This window comes from Podarcis filfolensis (genome assembly GCF_964270895.1).
Source record: "Podarcis filfolensis genome assembly, chromosome: 10".
NCBI classification, from domain to species: Eukaryota; Metazoa; Chordata; class Lepidosauria; order Squamata; family Lacertidae; genus Podarcis; species Podarcis filfolensis.
Window position 1 is genome coordinate 50678478 of NC_139612.1, and position 24446 is coordinate 50702923.

A 24446-nucleotide genomic window follows, 5' to 3' on the forward strand; every position below is an offset into this window, starting at 1 on the left:
AGCGCACAGAAACTCCGTTTACCTTTCTGCCGGAGCGGTACCTATTTATCTACTTGCACTTTGACATGCTTTCAAACTGCTAGGTTGGCAGGAGCAGGGACCGAGCAACGGGAGCTCACCCTGTCGCAGGGATTTGAACCGCCGACCTTCTGATCAGCAAGTCCTAGGCTCTGTGGTTTAACCCACAGCGCCACCCGTATATAAAAGGACAAGCGAAGTCAAGTTTATTATATCACGCAGGAGATCTAAACACCAAAACAAATGCTGCTGTATGTAATACAGCAGCTAATGCAATAACTAAGAAACATTAGCAAGGGAATAGGAGGGGTATAATATATAATATATTGATCAGCGAATATAACATTCCATTGGTATCACCTACCTAAGTCCAACTCCACACTGGAGAACAAAAGTATAAAAAATTTTGCTGTTTGGCAGCATAGCTTTCAAGCAGGAATGATTTTTCTAAAAGGCTTCTACCAGCACCACCACACAGAAACACTGATACAAAGAATGGCATGCACAATCAAAACGTCAAGGGCTGTTTCTGTTTGGACAAGACGCTCTCGCAGTGTGCAGTAAATAACTGCAATATACTTGGGAATTCCACTCCAAGAGTCCATGCTAATAGTTCAGAGGCTAATTAGCACTTTTAAATGTTGAAGTGGATATCGGAACCACTGCGAAAGGATTATGAGGGAGTTGGGAAAAGCCACAGGAAAACTGACAAAACTTATTAGTCACCCAGTGGCCCAGTTCAGACAGTTGTTCAAGGCTTCATAAAACATGGTTTGCAAAGCTGGGAATGAGCACTAGGACTTAGCAGTCCTCCTTCTCTCCTCCATCCTAAGTACTTGCTGGCTTAGGGTTGTAAATCTTGACTACTTAAAATTAAGCCAGAGTTTCCTGTTATGTCTGAACTAGACTTAATATCAGTCAGCTGGTTAACTTTGTTAACACTGGCTTATTTTATTGGTTTAACAACTGCCGTTAAAAATAGATTTTCCCCGTTTGGGCAGAATGAGGAACTCTGCTATAATTCCAAGCTCAGATCTTCAAAATGAAGCTGGCATGTGATGGGAGGAGTCGAGCTCATTTCTGCCTTAAAGCCTTGAACAATCATCCAAACTGGTCCAATGTCAAATACACTGGTGCTGCCTTTTATTGCTGAAACATGCATCCATCATGCTGGAACTTCTGGACAAAAAAGGGTTGTTTAGCAGTCACCTTGTCAAGGGAGTTTATACGAAACCTGTTCCTGAGAATGAGCTGAACGAACATGAAACTGCAGTTGCAGCCATTCAGGGAAGGTGTATTTCAAGTTTCTTACCTGCACAATCGTCCTCCATCGGAGGAAATATACACACATCTGTCGGTAAGATTTGTAGAGATTGAAACAAACTCGTTGATATAACCAGCTCTCCGCATTAGCCGAAATGTGTAGACAAGTTTCTGATGGTCTCGGATGACCCCGAGGATGTTGCCTGTTCAATAAAGCAATTATGTTAAGCACTCTCATCTCCATTACCCGCTATTGCACAGCTCTGTCACCTTTCAGACAGAAGGGGCCAACCGTGGCCTATTTTGCTGCCAGTCCTGCTCAATCCCACTCTTCCCTAGGACTTCAGAATTCACGACTCAGACAGGTGCAGTGCTAACGTTTGTAAACCACAAAGAAGTTTTATTTGCAATGAAGTGGTATACAAATTCTGTCAAACAAAATAAAATTTTAATCTTCCACCTATACTTCTAAGCTAAACAACCCAGAAAATTTCAGAAGTGCCATACCGTTAAGGAAAACAAGGAACACATTTGGATAGGAAAGTTCTTCTCCACACAAAAGGTTTACATCTTCTACTCCCAGGTTACCAGCTAATTTAATTATAGGACCATCTTCCATATCAGTCGTAATGTGAGTCATGAGCGCTAGGTTTTTAACCAAGCCACAGGCCTGAAAGGAAAAGAAATAATAATGAAAAAATACGCACACAGTTAATTCATATAAAATTATTTTATTTATAGCCAAATAACCAGAAAAAGACAGCACAACTGCCTTATATAACAATAAGTGGATTTCCTTAACTCAAAACTGACCAATGACAAACTGAGTTTAAGGAGTTGACTGGTCATTTAGAAAGTGACGTAATTGCCTTGACCTTAATTCAACAGAAAATCTGGAACCGATTAAAGAAACTTGTTAGTCAGAAGCAACCAAGGAATAAAGCACGATTGATAGAAGCAATCATATAATCTTAGTTTCACATGATAACACCTGACGAACTAAAATCCTTGGTTCATTTCATGGGATGCCATTTTTAGGGCTGTAATTGCGGCAAAAGGTTTCCACACTAAGTTCTGACAGAAATGGTGAGAAGTTACGAAATATCCTTTATTGTGGTTTTCTGTGTATAACTGATTTTATTTGGCTATAACTTTTGATAGGATAAAGATAATCCAACACAGCTTGTTGCATTATAGTCTGCATTAACTAATCTTTCTAATGATATGCAATATTTCAGTATTATGTTATGGAATTATTCTAAAGAAGACTGGTGTTATGAGCCATCAAACCTCAGAAATACACATTTTCCAAAAGGTTTTCACTATTTTGGCCACTAGTGCAATTGTTCAAGTTCAACTGATGGCTCAGCATATCAAATTGTGATGGGGGAAAATAAATCAAGTTTATGGTTCTTACCTCTCCTTCAGGCGTGTCTGATGGACACAGCATACCCCACTGAGATGGCTGCAGAGATCGGGGACCACTCACTTTTCTAGTCTTTTCAAACTGAGAAGAGATCCTTGTCATCATCCCCAGAGCAGAAATATAGGACAGGCGGGACAATACTTGAGTCACACCCTGACGATCCATCTTGAATCTCTTCAGTGACCAATTCCCCTAAAAGTCAAAAACGACACAAGTCTGTCAGAATGCAGTAGAGATTTTTACTTTTAAAAGTGGTAAAATAGTATATGAAAACAGATCAATCCATATTTGAAAACATGGATGATTCTTAACTATGGTGGTAAAATAGCTTCAGCTTTCCGCCTGTCCTCAAGACTTTAGGGCAGAAAAGCCTGGTGAATATTTGCATAAACAGTAACAATACAAACCAGTGCTATTCTGAAATCAAACTGTGCAAGAACAGGAAGTGGAGTTTGCAGCAACCACCAGTCAGCTGGTTGGCAAAGACTCCAAGCCACACTTTCGGCAGGGATAGACATCACTTGGAAGCAACCAAGGGGATCCAATCCCAGTGGCAATTGCATTTGGTGACAAGCTTTAAAAGGTGCCAAATGAAAGCCTGGTTGTCAAGGGCAAATGGAAGCACTCCTGAAGGATGCTTTGCATCCATGTATTTACCTGCCCCACTCCTGACATCATGCATGGCTTGGGGAAAATGTTCTCATGGGCCAAATGAGGACCCCCTGTCCAGCCTAATCATGCCCATGGGTCAGAGATTCCCCACTGCTCTCCTACCCCTTCCACAGCAAATGAAACACTTACAGTGGAGATGGCATTCACCATGCCATTGGTGATCTGATCTTGCCGCATGTGCTTAACTACATCAAACTGGGCTGCTCTCTGCTTGGGAATTACTTGGTCAGCGATCTTTTTCAATTCAGAGTTAAATTTTTTGAACAAGTCTTCAAACAGAAGGGAAAGAAGCTGCAACAGAAAAAAGGAGATTTACAGCGGGAAGCAAGCAATGGAAGTCACACTGGAGATACATTAATTGGAGGGTCATTCCTTTACGTTGCTCATCCTGAAATAAGAATGGCACTTTTCACAATCTGACCAAACGACTACAACATAAACAAATAATTCTAGTTTATGGGTAAAGTAGTAATCTGATTTTCAACAAGACAGAGTCAGAACTCTTTCAGCCTGTTCTTAAGAACACTTGAAATAAAACAGCTAAACTGTTATGTAAACAACACAGAGAAGTTCTATTGAAAAGTACTGTAAAAATAACTAACAAACAGATATATAAAACACCAGAATAGGCCTGTTTAAACCCTGGATTCTATAAACCTAACTGCTCATCTGCTGGCTCACCAAATGACATCTTTTAAATTTTAAATGTAGAGCTTTTTAAATAGATATGCCACATTATTATAGAAGAACTACTCTAACACATTTTCATTTTCAGAATTGCTAACACATATGTAAATGTCTCAGTAGCCAAAATATGTTATGAAAATTGAACCGGGAGTAACTCCTTGAATAACTATCAGTATGGGGAAAGGAAGTCCCCATGATGTATGGAAGTGAGAGCTGGACCATAAAGAAGGCTGATCGCCGAAGAATTGATGCTTTTGAATTATGGTGCTGGAGGAGACTCTTGAGAGTCCCATGGACTGCAAGAAGATCAAACGTATCCATTCTTAAGGAAATCAGCCCTGAGTGCTCACTGGAAGGACAGATCGTGAAGCTGAGGCTCCAATACTTTGGCCACCTCATGAGAAGAGAAGACTCCCTGGAAAAGTCCCTGATGTTGGGAAAGATGGAGGGCACAAGGAGAAGGGGACGACAGAGGATGAGATGGTTGGATGGTGTTCTTGAAGCTACCAGCATGAGTTTGATCAAACTGCGGGAGGCAGTGGAGGACAGAAGTGCCTGGCGTGCTCTGGTCCATGGGGTCACGAAGAGTCGGACACAACTAAACGACTAAACAACAACAACAACAACAATAACAATGGGGAAAGGATGGTCCTTTCTAGTTTTGTAAATCTGTATTTGTTCTTTATTGAATTATTTCCTTCCAGCTATTTCTTTCACTTTTTAACATCACACTCGTCTTTTGGTTTGCTCTCCAATTAACCCATTCACATTTCACCCAACTTCTGCTAATGAACTTTAGTGGGAACTTAATCCATCTAAAATTTTGCACTGCAAGCTACACATGGATTGAATGCCCACTCCCCACCCACCCCTGCTCCAAAGAAAAGCCTTTCCTGCATCCCCTAAAGAAGAAGTATAAGCTCTAGAACTTGGCAATTCTATTCTAACTCTTGGTTTTTACAGCAGCTCTGTCAGGAAGACTAAAAATACAGCAGCTACCGAATGCCAAAAATACAAGTTCCCAGTATACAAAGCATTGTTAACTGCTAAACAAACTAGGTATTCAAACGGGCCCTGTTAAGACATTCTGGAGTCTATTGCATTATTTAATTCCTCCATGGAATTAAACCAATTTAAAACTGTCTCCATTTTCGAAGACGCATTAACACTACCGTGACCCCCCCCATTGGCCATGGGCCAGTAACTGAATCTACTCTCCCAGCGAACATTTCCACTCACTGTATTTGCCATATTTTCATCATTATCACATCCCTGCTGATTTGCAAAAAGCACAGACCTTTCTTTGCCTTCCATTGCATAACATAATCGTGAGAATTCATTTGATGACTAAAGTTGACATTTATGTGGGATAGTAACTTGAATTTAGGTCAGCTATAATGATCTAGTTGGGAACTGTCACAGAGGTCAATCATGGGTCAAGGGTAGATGGGATTCTTTGTCAATTGCACATATCAGTGACTACTCAAAACCAATGCTGGGCGCTGGAATCTTTTCCCCTTTGATAGTCAATCTTTCCTTACATCATGCAAAACTGAGTTTCCCATGAGATAGTTCCTAAAGGATCACACAGTGGCAAGTAAATGGTAATGTAGATTAATCTACTAATGTGAATTCATCTGCAGAACCTGTGTGCAATGCAGATGCTCTATATCCCTTCCCCTAATACTAGAACATGAGGTCATCCAATGAAGTTGAACACTGGAAGATTCAGGACAGAGAAAAATACCCGATCCTTCGTATAGCCCCCAGTTAAAAGTAAAGAATTAGCTACCCCAGGATGCACTAATAGCCCACAAATTGGATGATTTTAAAGGGGTTCAGGCAAATTCATCAAGGTTAAGGTTCTTAATGGCTGCTAGCCGTTATGGCTCTGTATTACCTCCAGTCTCAGAGCCAGCATGCCTCAGGAATACAAATGGAGTGCTAACACACTTGTCAGTTCCTGCCTGTAGGCTTCCGATATTGTTAGCCACTGTGAGAACAGGATCCTGGAGTTAGATCAGCCTCTGGTCTGATACAGAAGGGCTCTTCTTATGCTCAGATTCTGAAGTGCACTTTGGGAAGAGGCCAATATGGCATGCCCTGGACATTCATAAATTACTTGCAGATCTCTGGTTACTTTGGGGCTTGGGTACCCATGTGAATGCTATCAGAATGAATCTTCCCTGGATGAGCCTAGGTAAGCCACCGGAAGTTGCCTTATGATCCATCTAACTCACTACTGTCAACACTGACCAAGAGAGGGGTCTTTCGGCGCAAAGTACCACTGAGTTATGGCCCTTCCCATATCTTTCTCTATCTATATTTTAAACAAGTACTAGGGTTGTTTCATTGATGGCATAAAAGATTATTAAATAATTAGTATATATGTAACTAAAAATTTCAACACTGACTTCAGAAGAAGTCACCACTGGACACCATTTCCCAGCCCCTCCTGTTCAAAATAATAAAGTTACGTTAGGGGGATACACTAACTTCTTGACATTTTTTTAGTCTTAAAGCATTCCTTGGCTAATTCCAGTACATCCACAGGCTTTCTCTAAGAACATAGCAAAGTTTCACAATAGACCGTTTTTAGGTCAAGAGTAAGTGATTAAGGAGTGAACGGGATGGAATGCCAGTGATAATATTCATTTAATTTTTGTAGTGAACCCAGGGTCTTTCAGACAGGAGCATTGAAGAGCAAATTAAATTTGAGGGGTGGTGGCGGCGAAACATAAGGGAGAGGAACTGACAGCTCATCAATTGATTTCCATTGAAAATCCTGAGGAAAAAAATTAATAAAGTAGTTAAGCTGCTGAAATACAGTTTCACCAATTAGCTTAATGTCAGAGAATTCTAATTAGGCGCCTTGAGATTGCCATTTAGTGTTTAAGGCTTTAGAGTGCCAAATTCTCCTTTTCACACAAACTGGTTGCAAAATTAAAGACATTAGGCAGCCTTAATTATATTATCAGAACAGCTGGGATTAGTCAATCTCTGAAGTCAAGGCGGTTTTCTTTTGTCACAGGGTAAAAATCCCTTCCTTTCCAGGGTGCCGGATTTTGGTGCTGTTCCATATCTCGCCCATACAAAGCAAGCTGAATTAGAAAGAAAGAAAGGGGAAAAAATGCCAAACAAACCCTGAGGACAAAGACGAGGGAAATGCTCGGCAAATAATGAACACATTAAGGAAAGAGAAAAGGTAGGTGAAAAGATTAAGCTTGGAATCGGTAGGTTTCGCTAACACCTCTGCTGGCACCTGGCCTGCCAAGCCTCTAGTGGGCAGAAAGACTAAGAGAAAGCTCTGTAAACCAGCTTGGCTAGCGGAAACAACTGTTATCTAAAGCTAAAGCACATTTCGTACTCCCTTGTCCCATGGGGTGTGAAATTAGCTGCTATTGTTTTCACACATTTTTATAGACACAATGCCTTTTATGTCTTCACATTGTGTGGACTGCTATGCTTTTCCTCCTCATACAGGAACAGTCTTTTTCATTCAAATTTTTAAGCAACAGGATTTTTAGCTCAGAAACACAACCAGGGGTGGGTGTGGGTGGGTGGTGTGTTATAGGCTATTTGGAAAGAAACTCTAGCTGAAAACACTGAGCAAAAAGGCTTAAAGTGAGGTGTTCTATCAATTTGCAAAATACAGCCAAGCGTATGTCAACAATAGAAAAACACACACATAAGGGATAGAAGTCTGCTTTCAGATGTATTTTTAGGAAGCTAGACTAAACAGTTTAAACCGTTACACAACTCTCAACATATTAGGCATATGCCAGTATTTATGAACCTTTATCGTTTCAGAATCACTAATCAACAGAACCCACTGCAACAAGCTTAAAGTGTGTCTGAACCACACAATTATTTTTTCACACTGAACCTGTTGTGCTGCAGCCTAATTCTGTGGCATCATTTGGGTTGCCTTGGGCAAGGTAAAGCAACCAACAAATTTAATAAATAAATAAGATGGTAACTCCATATCAATGTTTGCATGTTGTATAAAAACCCCCAGGGTGGACTTACCTGTCCTGCCAACTCCAATCGTTTGTTTCCATAGTAGTCTCTGTCATCCACTTTGTTGTCCCCCTGAGCTAAAATCACTCTGCGGACCATCACAGCTGTATAAATGCACTTTGAGCGGAAATTGAACTCTTTTACCTGGAACACAGAAAAGGGGAGTAAACAGTTTCTAGTAAGGAACAGCTAGTCGTTTGTCCAAAATGCAGCTTAGGTTAAACTCATTTTGCAGTTCTGCAATATTCCCCAGACTCAGAATAGTGTGGCAACATTTTCTCATTGCATTCATCCTTCCAAAAGCCCTATTAGGCCTTCACAATAGTTCTCATTTCAAGAAGAGAAAGTAGAGATCAAGCAACAGCACCTTGCTTAAGAAGATCACTAGGTCAGTTTATGGCTAGATCTCACACACACACACACACACACACACACACACACACACACACACAGCTTCTGAATTTTACATAGTGTTCCCTCAACCCAACACCAGTAATCACAGGTTAGTGTGCAGAGAATCACATATAGAGCTGCACATACCCTACTGCTGCATGCAAAAAATAATGAATCAGAATACTAATCAACACAGGCATTAGATCAGGAGCAGAAAGTATCTGACTCCTCCTCTAATACACACAAAGAACTAACGATAGAACTAAGCAGCAGCTCTTCCTGAGGTGCCTTCCTAAATAAGATTGGGATGATGAACAACAGGTGAAGATACAGTCACCCTCACAAGTTCACCATGGATTATTGAAGGTGCTCTGCCAGAGGACATTCAACCCACTCAGGACTTGTATGGCAAGAATCCTATTTCAGCCCACACGCCCTGCCCCAAAATCTAAGATTTACGGTCGTACAGGGACATGGGCAAGAATGGTTGTTGCCAGCAGCTCTCTTGCTTCTTCCATCTTGGTTTTTTTGGGTCCTCCCCACATTCTCTGCCTTCGGACCTTATTTCCCAGATACTTCAGCGCCTGTAAAGTGAAATCCAAATCCAAGTTAGCATAGTACAAGTTAAAAACTCTTCTTGGAAGTCTCCGCTTTCAGGGAATGACATTGCATATTAACAACAGATGACTGTGTATTAACAAGATAATCAGCATGCCAAAACCTAAGTTTTTAAAATGTAAAAGAAGACAGCAGCGTAAAATGCTTCTTTAATAAGATGACCAGTGAAAATGGACTAGGCCAATCTAGGACTGGTATCTAATGAAGAAGATCTGTTAGCACAAGGATTTCTGTTTGCACCACGGATATTCCTCTCTCTCCCCGCTCCTAGTAATTCCCCAGCACCTCCCCCAAATCTGCTCCAGAAGGTTGGGGGTCACCCCTCAAACTGGTTTAGGGGGCATGTGGAGGGAGGCAGGGAGAGGAGTGAGGAGGAAGTTCCGTTGCACAGCTAGAAGTCCTTGCACTAATGGAATTACTCTTTGGATACTGCCCAAAGGTACACAACTAACAATACTAACAATAATTATATTTCCTAGTATGGTTTTAACCTTCCATGAACAAAAACCCCATGTTCTGGTCAGTGGTCCTCTAGTGACTACTGTTGTAATAACTCCTGTCTAATTCCTGTTACGGTTCCAAGGGGTTGCTCGTGAGCAAGCAGGGAAATATCTCCCTGGCTGGCTGCGAAAGTAAACTTTATCTGTCCGGAGCACCACTCGCCCGTGACTGACTCAATCGCTGGCAGAATCCGTGAGTGGGCGTTTCTTGAACTTCCTCAAAGAATGAAGCTCCTTTACGCCCAGTCTGCGCCATCCCTCTCTGTGCGAATGCCTTCTGCGCAGAGAGGGCATGGGCAGTGGAGGACCCCTTCCCTCCTCGCTTCTCCCAGGCAAGGAGTCCTGGGACCGCCTTGCCATTTCCGACGTCTGCGCCTCCTCTCCACTGGACCTGCGTTTATCCTCTTCCCCGGAAGAGGAGCTACTTCTCCCGATCCCTGGAGGCTCTCTATAATGCATCTGGCTTTTGCTCTCTCCCTCCGGCACTGATGGCAGTTCCCTGACAATACCCAACATTTCTGCTAATCATGCAAGCCAAAGTAGAATTTTGTTAATAAAGAACTGAACTCTGAGAAGGACTGAAACAGGAAAGAACAGCCACAGTCACAATGTATAAAATGATCTCTTGAGGTCATGCTAATTTTGCTGCTTACTTACACAGTCCTCCCAAACAATTTCCCCATCTTTTGCACCATAATGTTCATTCTATGTCCACTTTTAGCCATGATCAAAACTCTTCCACCTCAGCCTGAGTAATGCACAGATCAGCTCTCAGAGATGGGCTTTCTTACTTGGAAAATAACTTTTCCAATCTACAGAAAGCAAAGGGGCTTGACAGACAGAAGACTGTGGCCAGTGCATTCTCTGAGCCGTTCCATCAGCTCACAACAGGCAAAACTAAGAAGCCATTTTCTTCTTAGATGGATGCTCAAAATGTCACACACCTGCATCTGTGTGAAAATCTGAGCTTTTTGGCACTCCTCCAAGCTGGGACCAAATGCAGCCATCACATGCTCCTCTGTACCAATCATCTGCACAATCTCCTGGTCACTCTCCACGCCCATAGCCTAGAAGAGGGAAGAAAAATAAAAGGTAGAAAAGGAGAGAAAGAATGCTGGCGTGGTGCTAACTTGCTGACATTTGCTTATGCTAATTTTGCCATTGTAGTCAGTATTACTCCTAACCCAAAGCGACTTCTCTCAGAAACAGGGCCATCTGGCACTGGCAGCAGCACATACTCAAACTATGAAATGGAAATCTTGATAAGCCAAAGCAGCAGCAGCAGCAGCAGCAGCAGGAAACACAAACGAAAGGAGCAGAGTAACGCTATTGGCAGCTCATTTGCAGAAGAAACCTCATATAGTTTAATAAGAAGCAATGCTCTGCTACAGTATTTGTATGGGACAAATGCAACAGAGGAAGCCTGTTGAAGAGCTACAGGAAAGGAATGAATGGTATCTTTTTATACACACACCCTCTCTCTCAAGTTATGCAAACTTGCTAACGATTTTGTGCATAGCTGGTGATGATTAGCTCTCTTTTTCAGCAGTAGCTGCTCAGTTAGGCGGTTCACAGGAGGCTTCCAACAGTTGCCACTGAACACTGCTGCCTGAAGGAGGGGTGACTTGGTGCTATTGAAGTAGAGAAAGTGGGGGGGGGGGTCATAATAAGAATATAATAATAAAAAATTATTTATACCCTGCCCATCTGGCTGGGCTTCCCCAGCCACTCTGGGCGGCTTCCAACAAAATATTAAAATACCGTAATACATCAAACATTAAAAGCTTCCCTAAACAGGGCTGCCTTCAGATGTATTCTAAAAGTCTGGTAGTTGTTTTTCTCTTTGACATCTGGTGGGAGGGCATTCCACAGGGCCGGTGCCACTACTGAGAAGGCCCTCTGCCTGGTTCCCTGTAACTTGGTTTCTCGCAGTGAGGGAACCGCCAGAAGGCCCTCGGCGCTGGACCTCCGTGTCTGTGTAGAACGATGGGGGACGGAGACGCTCCTTCAGCATGCCCTGTACAGGTGCATGGAACATCATGTGGACGCTGCCAGCCAATCAGCAGCCTTGCACCTGTACCGTGCTGATTTAACCTCCCCCACATTTCTTCCATAAAGCTGGACCATAAAGCTGGACCATAAAGAAGGCTGATCGCCGAAGAATTGATGCTTTTGAATTATGGTGCTGGAGGAGACTCTTGAGAGTCCCATGGACTGCAAGAAGATCAAACGTATCCATTCTTAAGGAAATCAGCCCTGAGTGCTCACTGGAAGGACAGATCGTGAAGCTGAGGCTCCAATACTTTGGCCACCTCATGAGAAGAGAAGACTCCCTGGAAAAGACCCTGATGTTGGGAAAGATGGAGGGCACAAGGAGAAGGGGACGACAGAGGATGAAATGGTTGGATGGTGTTCTTGAAGCTACCAGCATGAGTTTGATCAAACTGCGGGAGGCAGTGGAGGACAGAAGTGCCTGGCGAGCTCTGGTCCATGGGGTCACGAAGAGTCGGACACGACTAAACGACTAAACAACAACAACAACAACAACATTTCTTCCATTGCCTCAAAATGCATTCTGGTAAGATTTCCCCAGCCAAGCTCAATGTCAGCACACGACATCTTCAGGCAGCTGCTGGGGTCCCAACACCATGGCAGGTCCCACCATAACTGCGCTGAGGTCTGCTCCCTCAAGCCGAGAGTCAATGCTGCTCCATTGGGCCCCATGCGAGGGTACTTGGAACCATTGTTTTAATTTCCCACAGTGTCAATTACACAGTGTAGGAAATTACAGAATCATGGAGTTGGAAGGGGCCCCAAGGGCCAAACCCCCTGCATTGCATTACAGTGGTACCTCGGGTTAAGTACTTAATTCGTTCCGGAGGTCAGTTCTTAACCTGAAACTGTTCTTAACCTGAAGCACCACTTTAGCTAATGGGGCCTCCTGCTGCTGCTGCGCCGCCGGAGCACGATTTCTGTTCTTATCCTGAAGCGGAATCTGTAACCTGAAGTACCGTATTTTTCGTCCCATAGGACGCTCCGTCCCATAGGACACACCAAGTTTTTTTGGGGGGAAATAAAGGAAAATTTTTTTTCCTTTATTTCCCCCCCAAAACCAGGTCCGGGAAACCGAACCAGGTCGAGAAACAGCGGGATGGCGGCGCTGCGCCTCCCTGCTGTCCCCCGAGCTTGTGGGGCTGGCCGATGTCTGCCCGGCGCGAGGGGCGCTCTGCTTCAGGGCGCCTCTCGCGCCGGGTGGCAGGCTGCTATCCGCAGCCTAGACAGCCCTGCGGGAACTCTCGCATGGCTACCTAGGCTGCGGATGTATTCCCGAAGCGCCGGGTGCTCTGCTTTCAGCGCGCCTGGCGCTCCGGGAAGCAGGCTACTATCCGCAGCCTAGACAGCCCTGCGGGAACTCCCACAGGGTTGCCTAGGCTGCGGATGTGTTCCTGAAGCCTGGAGAGCGAGAGGGGTCGGTGCGCACCAACCCCTCTCGCTCTCCAAGCTTCAGCGAAAGCCTGCATTCACCCCATAGGACGCACCCAGATTTCCCCTTCATTTTTGGAGGGGGGAAAGTGCATCCTATAGGGCGAAAAATACGGTATATGTAACCTGAAGCGTATGTAACCCGAGGTACCACTGTATAATGGTGGCAAGGCATAATAGTGGCTACATGTCTGCATGCCCAAAGAATTTTTGCCAAGGTCACAAAATCCTGTCAGAGATAACTGGCACAGGAGAGGACCCACTAGAGGGTACTTTATCCAGGGCCCCTCAAACCTGGGGGCGGCTCTGCTCTGTCTCCAGGCAGGTGCACTCAATCGCAGGCATTGGTAAATTGCCTCACAAGTTGCCTCTCATGGGTTGGGGAGAGGGAAAGTGAAGGCAAAGAAAAAGGATTTCACACAGAAAGCCGTCTTGAAAGCCATTTTATCTAGTTTTTTTCCACAGATCCTTAAGCACCAGGTTATAGCTGATATTGTAAAAGAGGCTTAATACATTAAGAAAATGTTTAACAGGTTTAGAAAGGAAAATCTCCCCAATCTCTCTGTGAATAAAGTGTTTCAAGGCAGCAGCCAGCAGTGCAGGCCTTTGTACGTTCTAGATAATGCTAAAGCTTCTCCTTTCACATATTTGTCTGGAGTTCTGCCATATCAAGAAACAGGGAATCAAGTCAATAACACCTCTTTTTGGCAGAGCTACAATATGCTTCTTAGAAGTTGGAAGGGTGAAAAGCTATGCCTTGCATTAATATTTTTCTTTAAACAAGGCATAACAAAGATACACCAGCAAACACACAGTGTACTCTTGGGCTCACTGTAAACAGACAATGCACCTCCAACTCACATTCTCTTTAAATTGCATTAAATTCCTACCTAATTAAATGTGATCACTGAGCCTATTCCTTTTAGAAAGCATTTGCTGCAGCCATTGGCCCCTACAAAATGTTGTTTAGGAAATTACACATTACAGAAGGCAGCACATGGCAGTGTTCTGAAATACATACTCCCAGTGCCCTGAAGATGTTCCAGATCCCACACAGCTAAGTGACAGTGGTGGTGCTCTAAACAGCTGGTTTTACTGCTGCTAACAACTCCACCTGCAACCCCCCTGGCCATGCAGCAAGTAGTTGAGGGTAGTAGAAGTTGTCCCTAATGCTCAAGCCAAGCATGTCAATGAAGGACTTTAAATAGTACTGCCTATGGCTTTGCCCTCTCCCTTGCAACTCCTTCCCCCAGATAACAGACACAAGCAGGAGGCATCAGGCAGCTATAGCTGCTTTAGAGCAGAGCTGGGGAACCTGTGTGTCCTCCAGATGTTTCTGGACTCCCAATAACCAGCATGGCCAATGCAACTGAGAGTCCAATATCATCTGGCTTCCCAAGCAGGTTCTCCACCCCTGGCTTTAGATGAAAGCTTCCAGTCCCTTGGTCCCAGACTCCACAGACCCCCTAGCTACAAAACTATAGTCCTTGCTGTGGAATGTCACAATTTTAAAGGCCATTTCACATATCACACTGCATGCACACACATGCTGAGTATTCAGTTGCATTTGAAGCAGTTGCATATACAAGGAATAGCAGCAGATTGCAGCTCCCTCCAGCACGTGAATGTGATAGCTTAGACACGGCTTGCCATTCCAAGGGCGTGCAGCTTACGAAGCAGCTCTATTTATGTTATTTATATTTCCATTATGCACCACTCAAAATGATGTGCAGCCATAAAAAAGAACCCTTGGGTGGGAGTGCATGTGCTGAGCGCCACACTGGAAGACATGCACCAGTATAACAGCTTTCTGACAGTACTAGATATAGATCAATGGGCTGCAGACCCCTGGAAGGCTGTGGAGTTATCTCAAGGGGTTTGTGAGTAACTCTCCTCCGGCCGGTGTTTGACTGACTTCCTCTGCTGCCCTCTTAACAACAGCATCTCCAGAACCACTGCCTCCTAATTACTGATTGTATTCAGGTTCCTTAAAAAGGTAAAGGGACCCCTGACCATTAGGTCTAGTCGTGACCAACTCGGGTTGTGGCGCTCATCTCGCTTTATTGACCGAGGGAGCCGGCATGAAGCTTCTGGGTCACGTGGCCAGCATGACTAAGCCGCTTCTGGCGAACCAGAGCAGTGCACAGAAACGCCGTTTACCTTCCCACCAGAGCAGTACCTATTTATCTACTTGCACTTTGACATGCTTTTGAACTGCTAGGTTGGCAGGAGCAGGGACCGAGCAACGCGAGCTCACCCCATCACGGGGATTCGAACCGCGGACCTTTTGATCAGCAAGTCCTAGGCTCTGTGGTTTAACCCACAGCGCCACCTGGCATTATTGGGGATTGCTTCTGGGGTTTACTGGGATGAATTATGTGGATGGGAGTTGCCTTGTTCTTTTGGGGGGTGCCAGCTTTTTTCTAATAATGATGATGATTTTATTATTTATACTCCACCCATCTGACTGGGTTACCATAGCCACTCTGGATGGCTTCCATCATACATAAGAATGGCTTAGGTCGTTTTGGGGAAGTAATTTTTGGGGCTGTCTGTTGTTCTGAGTAGCATTTGCTGTTCGTGAGTTATTACCCCAATGTACCCACCAATCAACAACCCAAGTAGTTATCTCCAAAAGAGAGTAAATATAAATGTATTTATTCACAAACAGAAATTTATTTATTTATTTCCCTGGTATGCCCACTGATCAATTCATTATTCAAAAGCTGTACAAGATCATTTATTTATAAATAAACATTAATTCATTTATTTCCCCAGTATACCCAATCAGCAGCCCAACTAATCGGTCAAATTGTACTAGATACAAACTTATTCATTTCCAAGTGAACTCAGTTGAACTAATCCCCCAAAGAATTAAAATTAAACTTTAATTGCCACTGATATAATATATTCCTGCTTACAGAATCCTCAAGAAGGTACTCATGCTTTTTTCTAAAGTAAGGGGAGAAACGGCCTCACGCAGGCTTTGGAGATTATTCCATTAGTTAAGTCTTGGAGAAGTGCACATGAAGTCTGTGTATAACGGTGGCAACTGGCCCTAGATTTTTACTCAGGGCTCCAGCTGATCCTCACCATATCAAACAAAAAAAGTACAAGAAAATAATAAAATGTTTATTCTTAACTCCTCCCACAGTGGTCAACTATAGTGTGATGCAGAAATAAAATCACGCTGTGGGGGGTGTTACTTCCACAAGCCTCGTGGTTTACAGACATTCTAAAGCAGGCATGGGGAACATTTTGTGTCCTTTAAATTCTGCCAATGCATGCAAGAAGAGCTCCACAGGATTGGCTCCTGTGAAGAGTACCTGATCAGAGCCAATCCCTGTCAAGAGTGGGGCATGCTGTCAGCACTGGATTTAAATCCAGCACCAAATGCCAGCCCTGCTTTTGGCATAATTTTTTTGCAGTCACAACTTGGTGCCAATAGAAACGTTTTTATAATTCTACTTGTACCACCAGATGTGTGGTTACAGTTGCAGTAGGATGAAGGGTTACACATTACTTCTCTATGCAGTACATTCCTAATTAATATTTTTTTTTATAAATGGAAGGAATTATTTTAAAGTATAAAGTGATTGGGAATGACACAAATTAGCATCCCGTGCAGTAGACCCTTAACTATTATAGATGTTCTACCTTAAAATAGATAAGGTAGCAACCCAGTCCACAAATCCCACCCTGTTACATCCACACAGCATTATTTACACATTTAAGTTACAAGCAAGTGCTGCCCTCTTCTGGCAGTGCTCTGCGATCTTTTTAGGGTATCGTTTGGCACAATCCCTAAAGCTGTTCTAGCAGCTGAATACATTATATAAAACAGGAAATGAACTAAATATAGAACCAATATGACCAAGCCAACATTCTGGCCAATAGCTGATGCTCTCACTGGGAAAGATTCCAATCAAATCTTAAAGAAAAAAAAATCCACATGAAAAAATGCATTCTCTCAAGGTACGCATTCTCTCAAGGCATTTTGATACTATTTTTGAACCAAGAACTGTGTAGGAAATTTCAGGAAGTGTGAAAGCACTGAAAAATTACCGTATTTTTCCCCCTATAGGACGCACTTTTTCCCCTCCAAAAAGGAAGGGGAAATGTGTGTGCGTCCTATGGGGCGAATGCAGGCTTCGGGCAGATATCCGCAAACCTGGGGAGCCCGCGGGAGTTCCCGCAGGGCTCCCTAGGCTTGCGGATAGCAGCCTGCTGCCCGAAGCCTGGGGCGCGCAGCGGAGCGCACCCCGGGCTTCGGGCAGCTCTCCACAAGCCATGGGAGCCCGGCGGGAAGTGGCACCGGGCTCCCACAGCTTGCGGACAGCAGCCTGCAGCCTGAAACCCGGGGAGCGCAGCGGAGCGCACCCCGGGCTTCGGGCAGATATCTGCAAGCCTGGGGAGACTGGTGTGACTTCCCGACGGGCTCCCTAGGCTTGTGGATAGCAGCCTGTTCTGGGGGCTGGGGTCGGAGGAAGCTCGGGCTTCCCCCGCCCCAGCCCCGCGCCTGGGGGGGAAATAATTTTTTTTCCTTTATTTCCCCCCCAAAAAACTAGGTGCGCCCTATGGGTGGTGCGCCCTATGGGGCGAAAAATACGGTAAGTTCCAACCTGCAAATTGAAATTCTCAAACATCCCTGCCTGCAACTCACTTTTATTCCCCCCCCCATCTCCCCTACCTCTGCCTTTTCCTCCTTTTCCATTTTTATTGGCTTAAAAAAACACCAGGCAAAAGTAATGGCAATTGTGCCAAAGATGAACCTCACATTATGTCAAGGTATAACCCAACACTTCAAGACTAGCAAATAAAAGTTTCCTACGGTGTAGAGCAAACAGCTAAAAGAAACTTGAACATAGACAAAGAACAAAAATAAATAAATATTGACTCTTAACCTCAGGGCTGTGGGTTTGAGGTCCATGTTGGGCAAAAAAAATTCTGCATTGCAGGGGCTAGACTAAATGACCCTTGAGGCCGCTTCCAACTCTAAAATTCTACGATTCTATTATTTCCCCCTTTATACTAAGTATTTGAAGTTCTTCTATAAACTGTTCTAGGCTGTAATTTTATAGAGGCTTACCTGTGAGAAAGCCCCACTGAACTCAGTGACACGTACAGGATTGTACTCCAAGCACTGATAATGGAGACTGTTCTTTTAAAAAATTACCTTGAAGATTATTGCAATGGGAATATCTTCCGACAGGGTGTTATGCTTAAGGTAGAATCTTCCTTGCTTCACGGTTATATTAGTTCTGCTCTTCTTTTCATGAGTAGAACTACACATTTGTAAAAAGAAAAGGAAAGACCTCATTAATTCTACAAACCCCGACAGCGAGGGGGGAAACTTATCATGGCTTTGTACATCAGAACACAGGAAGGTTTTTTGTGCATAAAACCTGGGATCTTATTACTGTGCCAACCTCCTTCCAATTCATGTCTTCTTTGATTGCAAACCTGTAAGCCAGGGAAGGGGAACCTATCATCCTCCAGATGCTGCTGGCCATGCTGGCTGGGGCTGAAGGGAGCTGGAGTCCAGTAAGATCTGGAGGGCCATCTGTTCTCCACTGCTACTGTAAGTGGTTATCTATTCTGTCTTTTGTACCATATTTAATTCTTGGTTTGCAGGGATTAAATAAATAATTTTGTCTGACTATCTGCCGGTGTTTTCAGAACACAGGCATGTTGCATTTTTCGGAGCACTTAAAATACAGCAAACTTTGCATTTTCTACTGATCCACTTATTTTAGGCTAACCAAAGTGGTTTCCCCCTTCCACAAAGCTTTGGTTGAACTTCTGCTCTGTTATTTTTAAGGACCAAGTTGCAAACATTTGGAATTACGTTTAACAAATGGTTACCAAATGTGCATGAAAAACGCATTCAAACACAAGGCTCTTTCCATGATCTTTGTATGAGCGTACAACTAGTTCTGTATACTCAGTGGAACTTTGAACTCATGTTTGTCAAACTCACCCTGCCACCACAATGAAATATAGAAAGCCGCTTTTCAGTTAAGTAATGTTCAAAAGCAGTTTGTTATATGGCACTGAGTAGGCTGCCACTTTTTTTCAAAGAAAAAAAGTGGGGAATATGTGTAATGCAGTGGTTAATGCGTTGGACTAAGACCAGGGAGGTGTAAGCTCAAATCCCCACTCAGCCATGAAGCTTCACTGAGTGACCTTGGGCCAATCATGCTCACTCGGCCTAACTTTCCTCACGTAGTTGTTGTAAGGACTGTGAGGATAAATGGAGAAGGGAGAAAGCTGTGTATGCCACCTTGGAGGAAAAGTAGGGCATAAATAGCACCCTCATCATACTAGGCATGCCCAGACTCCTGGCTGTGCCTAAAGTAATTATTTTGATCCCAGCCGTGGTATCATAGGAAACCAGCCTGCAGTTATACTAATGAGTTCTTTTACCTGGTAACTGATGCGCCAACCGTCCCTTTTCTGTCAGCTTCCACAATTATTCTGTTTTTCGATAACTGCTCTTGAATAAGAATTACCTTCTCTACACCTTTGACAATGAAGTAGCCACCTGTCCAGTGGAGAATGGAAAATCTCGATTGACATTAGTTTTAAACATTAATGGACTTTGCAAACCTCTGAAATGTACATTTTTGCTTTGTCAGCTACACTGGCCTGCAGTATTTAGTGAGGAAATCTCTGATTCCACTTGTAATTGCAGAGACTGCTATACAATGCCTTCAGTAAACCGAAGAAGGCACCTTAATGCATGGACCTACTTCCCTCAGTATGAACTTAAGATGGCTATCTAGTGAAATTCTCCATTGTGCTACCATGACCTCCTGAAACCAGAAGCAGCATAGACAAAGTCTTGGAAGATTCCAGGAATACTTGGGAAATCTGTACAGCAAGTAGATGACAAGGCTTGTAGCTACCAATGGTAATTCCCTGTCCCTGGGTAGGAACCTTAGTAAACTGCTCTAATCAAAGCAGAAACTTCACTAAGACCCTTCTACAGTCTGAAAATCTCTCATTCCATAATCTGTTGCAGCTCATGTGTTAGAAGGCTCCATTGAGTAACATAGTAAAAGGGATCACAACTCATTCAAAAGGAACAAACACTATTAGAAAATGTTGTTACCTGGATCTAAAGGGCATTCATTAAGCTTGGCAAATTCTGCTGGAGTTTTTCCAGTAAGAACACAATTGGAACTGCGCAACATTACTGGCATCCTGCAAGAACACCAAAGTAAAAATTACCTTGCAGGCTCAGAGTACACACTGGATTGCCCTCTTTGATTAAAAGCAAAACAAGTCTCTCACATTTTATCACAGCAATTAATACAGAACGTAAACAACACACAAAAGTAGTATTTATCTTTATATTGGTAACCTACCGGCCAACAGGTAATGCATTGCGAATAATCCTCTGGCTACCTCGGGTGTATTCAATGTCTACTGTAATTGGGGCAGAATACGTCATGTCTCTCAAGCGACACTTAAAGAGAAGAGCCACACGGTTAAATATTTTTCAGGTGGAACGCAACACTCCTTTGCAGTCCTCATATTTCTTCTTTTTCCAATCCTCAATCATTAAAAATCCCAGAGACTAAAATTTATTTGCTAGATTTTTTCCCTTAAGTTACTGCAAAGAAGCAAGTCTATATATTGCAACACACACAGCACATGCAAGTCCTCCCTCAGATGAGACATGGTAGCTTCTCTCTCCAAAGATCTGACTATTTTCAGCAGTGAAAAGTCTAACCTAATCTTGCAGGTGTATCAGACCTCAATATACAATTAACAACTGAAGAAAAAATATGAGTAACAAAAATGCACCATGCAACAGTAATATACTCTTTGGGACATAATATGACCAAAAATCAGTCACAGTTCTTTCATAGTCATCAATTACAACAAGAAGCTCAATTAGCTGGTTCACACAAAGGTACAAAAAGGCTGAATAGATGCAAATACCTCATGAGGAGAAACAGGTCTTGTTACATTAAAGCTTTCTTCAACATCTGGAGTACCCACATATATATTGAGGTATCTGCAATGAAAGACCCAACTTAAAAATGGGATACAACCCAGTTGCCCAGCTCACATTCCATTTTGTTAAACCTTTGGTTTACTAAAAACCAATGAGAAATATATAAGAAGAACCATAATCTTAATGGGAGCAAATAAAGGGATAGTTTCCCCTCAGCTATACAAGTGCTCACCAGATTCTGCTCGAAGAATGGGAAGATTCCTGGGCTGACATCTTTCTTTGTATAGAACCAAAGGGGGGAGACCCTCTTAACAGCAGATGTGAGGAATTAATGGCCCTCCAGATATCCCTGAACTGCAACTCTCATCAGTCTCAGCAAGTAGGGCCAATGGCCTGGGATGATGGGAGCTACAGCTCGGCAACATCTGGAGGGCCAAAGGTTCCCCACATCTGTTAACAGTAAGGCAAGAGTATCATTTAAGATGGGGTGCGTGCATGTCCATGAAGCAGAATGGGAAGCCCACCTGTAAGTAGGAATGAAGCCTAAAGTTAAATGTAACCTAAACCTAAACCAAACTTCAGAGAAGGACATAATGGAACATATTGCAATTGAATCCTATTCAGATGGATCACTAACACCACAGACCATGTTGTACATTTATGCTGCTCCACACAGGATTTCCATTGCCTCAAGGGCTTTATTAAATTAAAATGGATTAACCCAAGAACTAAGGGCTACACAGAAAGTACATCAGGATATTGAAGCACAAAGCTCATATGTCAGGTATCCACCCACATTCTCTGTCACCACCACCAAAATCAAAGTCAGACTTACTTTAAGTACCACATTGGGTCAGCATCACTTGTAATTTTCTCATTGGCTTTCATTATTTTCTTAATCTGGAAATAAAAGAAGTCTAAGTCTACAGCTGAAGGGCATGCAATTTATTACACGTGTTCATCTTTCTGATGTTGCTTTTTTAAAAAAGAAAGCTTACCTCTACATTGATGAAATAATTGAATGAATCTATATGCTGCTTTACAAGACCTTTCACCTAAAATAATCACAAAGGAAGATTACCTAGGGTATTAAAAAGGAAAAAAAGGGGGGCGAAAGCCCAGAACAAAAACATCCAAATGCATAAAGAAACATAATTTAATTAGCACTCAAAATAAAATTTACCATCCAAATCTTAAACATCACTCATGAAAACCAATTTTTCAACCAACTCAAAGAATGAATTTATGCTTCCTAAAAGAAGGGCACTTACATGACTGAAAATGTACACCAGCTATATTCAGTGCTTGCAGTACTTATCATTAATGAAAACAATGAGAATATTTCAGATTTTCATTTTCAATTTACTTCAATTTATTAAAACCTGTAAATGCCATCAATGGCAACTGCACAAATATACTAACCTTCAGAAATGCTGGAAGTAATCTCCATTTTTCCTGAAAACAAAGGTATAGGATAAAACAACTTTTAAAAGATAGGGAATCAATTTTCAAGAAGCTAAACAGGTATATACTCTTCTATGTAAAATGCTTAGTTCACTTGTAGGATGATATTGATCTTATTAGTAGTAATAACACTTTTTAGATCATCAAGCAAGCTCTTAAAGTCAATTACTCTAACTCACAGATGTGGATGACTGAGGTTTAATTATTTATTAAGTCCATTTGTGTCGTCTTCTCTTCCATCATGGAATTCAAGGCAATGTACATAGCTTACATTACTGGCAGCAGCTCTCCAGGGTTTCAGGCAAGGGTCTCTCCCAGCTCTACTTATGAGATTCTGGGGATCAAACCTGGGACATTCTGCATGCAAAGCAGATATGCTACCACTGAGCTATGGCCCTCCTGCTAAATTGCAAAATAACCCATTAAGCCAAAGAGAAACCAGCTCAGTCCTTGCACTTTAGCCCCTCTCTTCTAGAGCCCCTGAAACTTCTCATCAAACCTCAAGACCTAGGGAGCTATTGGTCACAGGAGATCCAGAACAGCAGAGTCACAAAGAGAGATGGCAATGCTTGCAGGCTTTTGTCTATGTGTGCTACAGTAACGTTTCTTTCTTTCTTTTTTAACGTGCATTTTTTATTTGATAGCAAACAAATATTATCCAGACAGCGTCCATGTGACAAGAGTGGGTGGAAGTGCCTTGTGCCATTTGGATTAACAGGTAAGTAGCAGCAAGGACGGACGCAGGTGGCACTGTGGGTTAAACCACAGAGCCTAGGACTGGCCAATCAGAAGGTCGGTGGTTCGAATCCCGGCAATGGGGTGAGCTCCCATTGCTCGGTCCCTGCTCCTGCCAACCTAACAGTTCAAAAGCACGTCAAAGTGCAAGTAGATAAATAGGTACCGCTCCGGCGGGAAGGTAAACGGCATTTCCGTGTGCTGCTCTGGTTCGCCAGAAGCGGCTTAGTCCTGCTGGCCACATGACCCGGAAGCTGTACACCGGCTCCCTCGGCCAATAAAGTGAGATGAGCGCCGCAACCCCAAAGTCGGCCACGACTGGACCTAATGGTCAGGGGTCCCTTTACCTTTACCTAGCAGCAAGGACAATGCCCCCTCTCCCACCAACAAGTTCACCAAGATAGCTTAAAGAAGATTAAGGAAGTCCAAGCCTTAAAGGTACCCCTGCCCGTACGGGCCAGTCTTGCCAGACTCTAGGGTTGTGCGCTCATCTCACTCTATAGGCCGGGAGCCAGCGCTGTCCGCAGACACTTCCAGGTCACGTGGCCAGCGTGACAAGCTGCATCTGGCGAGCCAGCGCAGCACTATTACAATATATTGAAAGGGGGAAACTCCAGTTCATCTGATGCGCAGATACACCAAGGATATGGACCATGTGACCATCCAAAGGCTATTGGACTCCAACTCCCATCAGCCCACTCAGCATGGCAAAAGGGCAGGGAAGATGGGAGCTGGAGTCTTTAAAAAAAAAGCACCTGGAGGTCCACAGGTTTCCCATCCCATCACTACCCTGGGACCCGCCAACCGACTTGTCCCTGCTGTATCCCCGAAACGGGGAAGAGAGTATCAGGTGAGTGAAAGGGGAGCTCTGCGCATGCACTCCCTCCCTCTGCCTCGGGGGCCAAACAAAGGCCCGAAAGAGCCGGAGCGGGAAGCCGGAGCGCGCGTCCCCCTGAAGCCGCACCGACGCGTCGTATTTAGTTTTCCACAGCGAGGAGGCGCCTCGGCAGCCAAGGCGCCGCCCCCGTCTCTCCCCTGCTTCCTTCTCCTTTTACCAACTTCTCACCTCCACCGTGTTTACGGGAGCCGCCGCTTGCTCCGGAGTTGAAGCTCCCAGCTCCGCCGCCAGCGTCTCCATGGCAGAGAGAACCAGCCAGTCCGGGGGGGAAAGCGACGAAAGCCCGGCCTGCGCTGTGCAGAG

At 43.7% G+C, this 24446-nt stretch overlaps 1 protein-coding gene across 1 annotated transcript in view; it reads right to left on the reverse strand.

The window, feature by feature from the left end:
• Nucleotides 1-24441, reverse strand: part of POLR3B (RNA polymerase III subunit B) — a 60931-nt gene extending 36490 nt beyond the window's left edge. Inside the window, exons 1-16 of the mRNA XM_083574081.1 lie at nt 24312-24441; nt 22469-22501; nt 22045-22101; nt 21882-21946; nt 21031-21106; nt 20451-20551; nt 20195-20286; nt 19507-19624; nt 18257-18365; nt 10542-10664; nt 8947-9063; nt 8096-8230; nt 3509-3670; nt 2699-2899; nt 1789-1951; nt 1331-1484 (exon numbers count right to left, since the gene is read on the reverse strand). Of these exons, the coding sequence (XP_083430207.1) occupies nt 1331-1484; nt 1789-1951; nt 2699-2899; nt 3509-3670; nt 8096-8230; nt 8947-9063; nt 10542-10664; nt 18257-18365; nt 19507-19624; nt 20195-20286; nt 20451-20551; nt 21031-21106; nt 21882-21946; nt 22045-22101; nt 22469-22501; nt 24312-24383 (1778 nt within the window). The 5' untranslated portion in view covers nt 24384-24441. The remainder of the gene's footprint in view (nt 1-1330; nt 1485-1788; nt 1952-2698; nt 2900-3508; nt 3671-8095; nt 8231-8946; nt 9064-10541; nt 10665-18256; nt 18366-19506; nt 19625-20194; nt 20287-20450; nt 20552-21030; nt 21107-21881; nt 21947-22044; nt 22102-22468; nt 22502-24311) is intronic.
• Nucleotides 24442-24446: the final 5 nt, after the last annotated feature.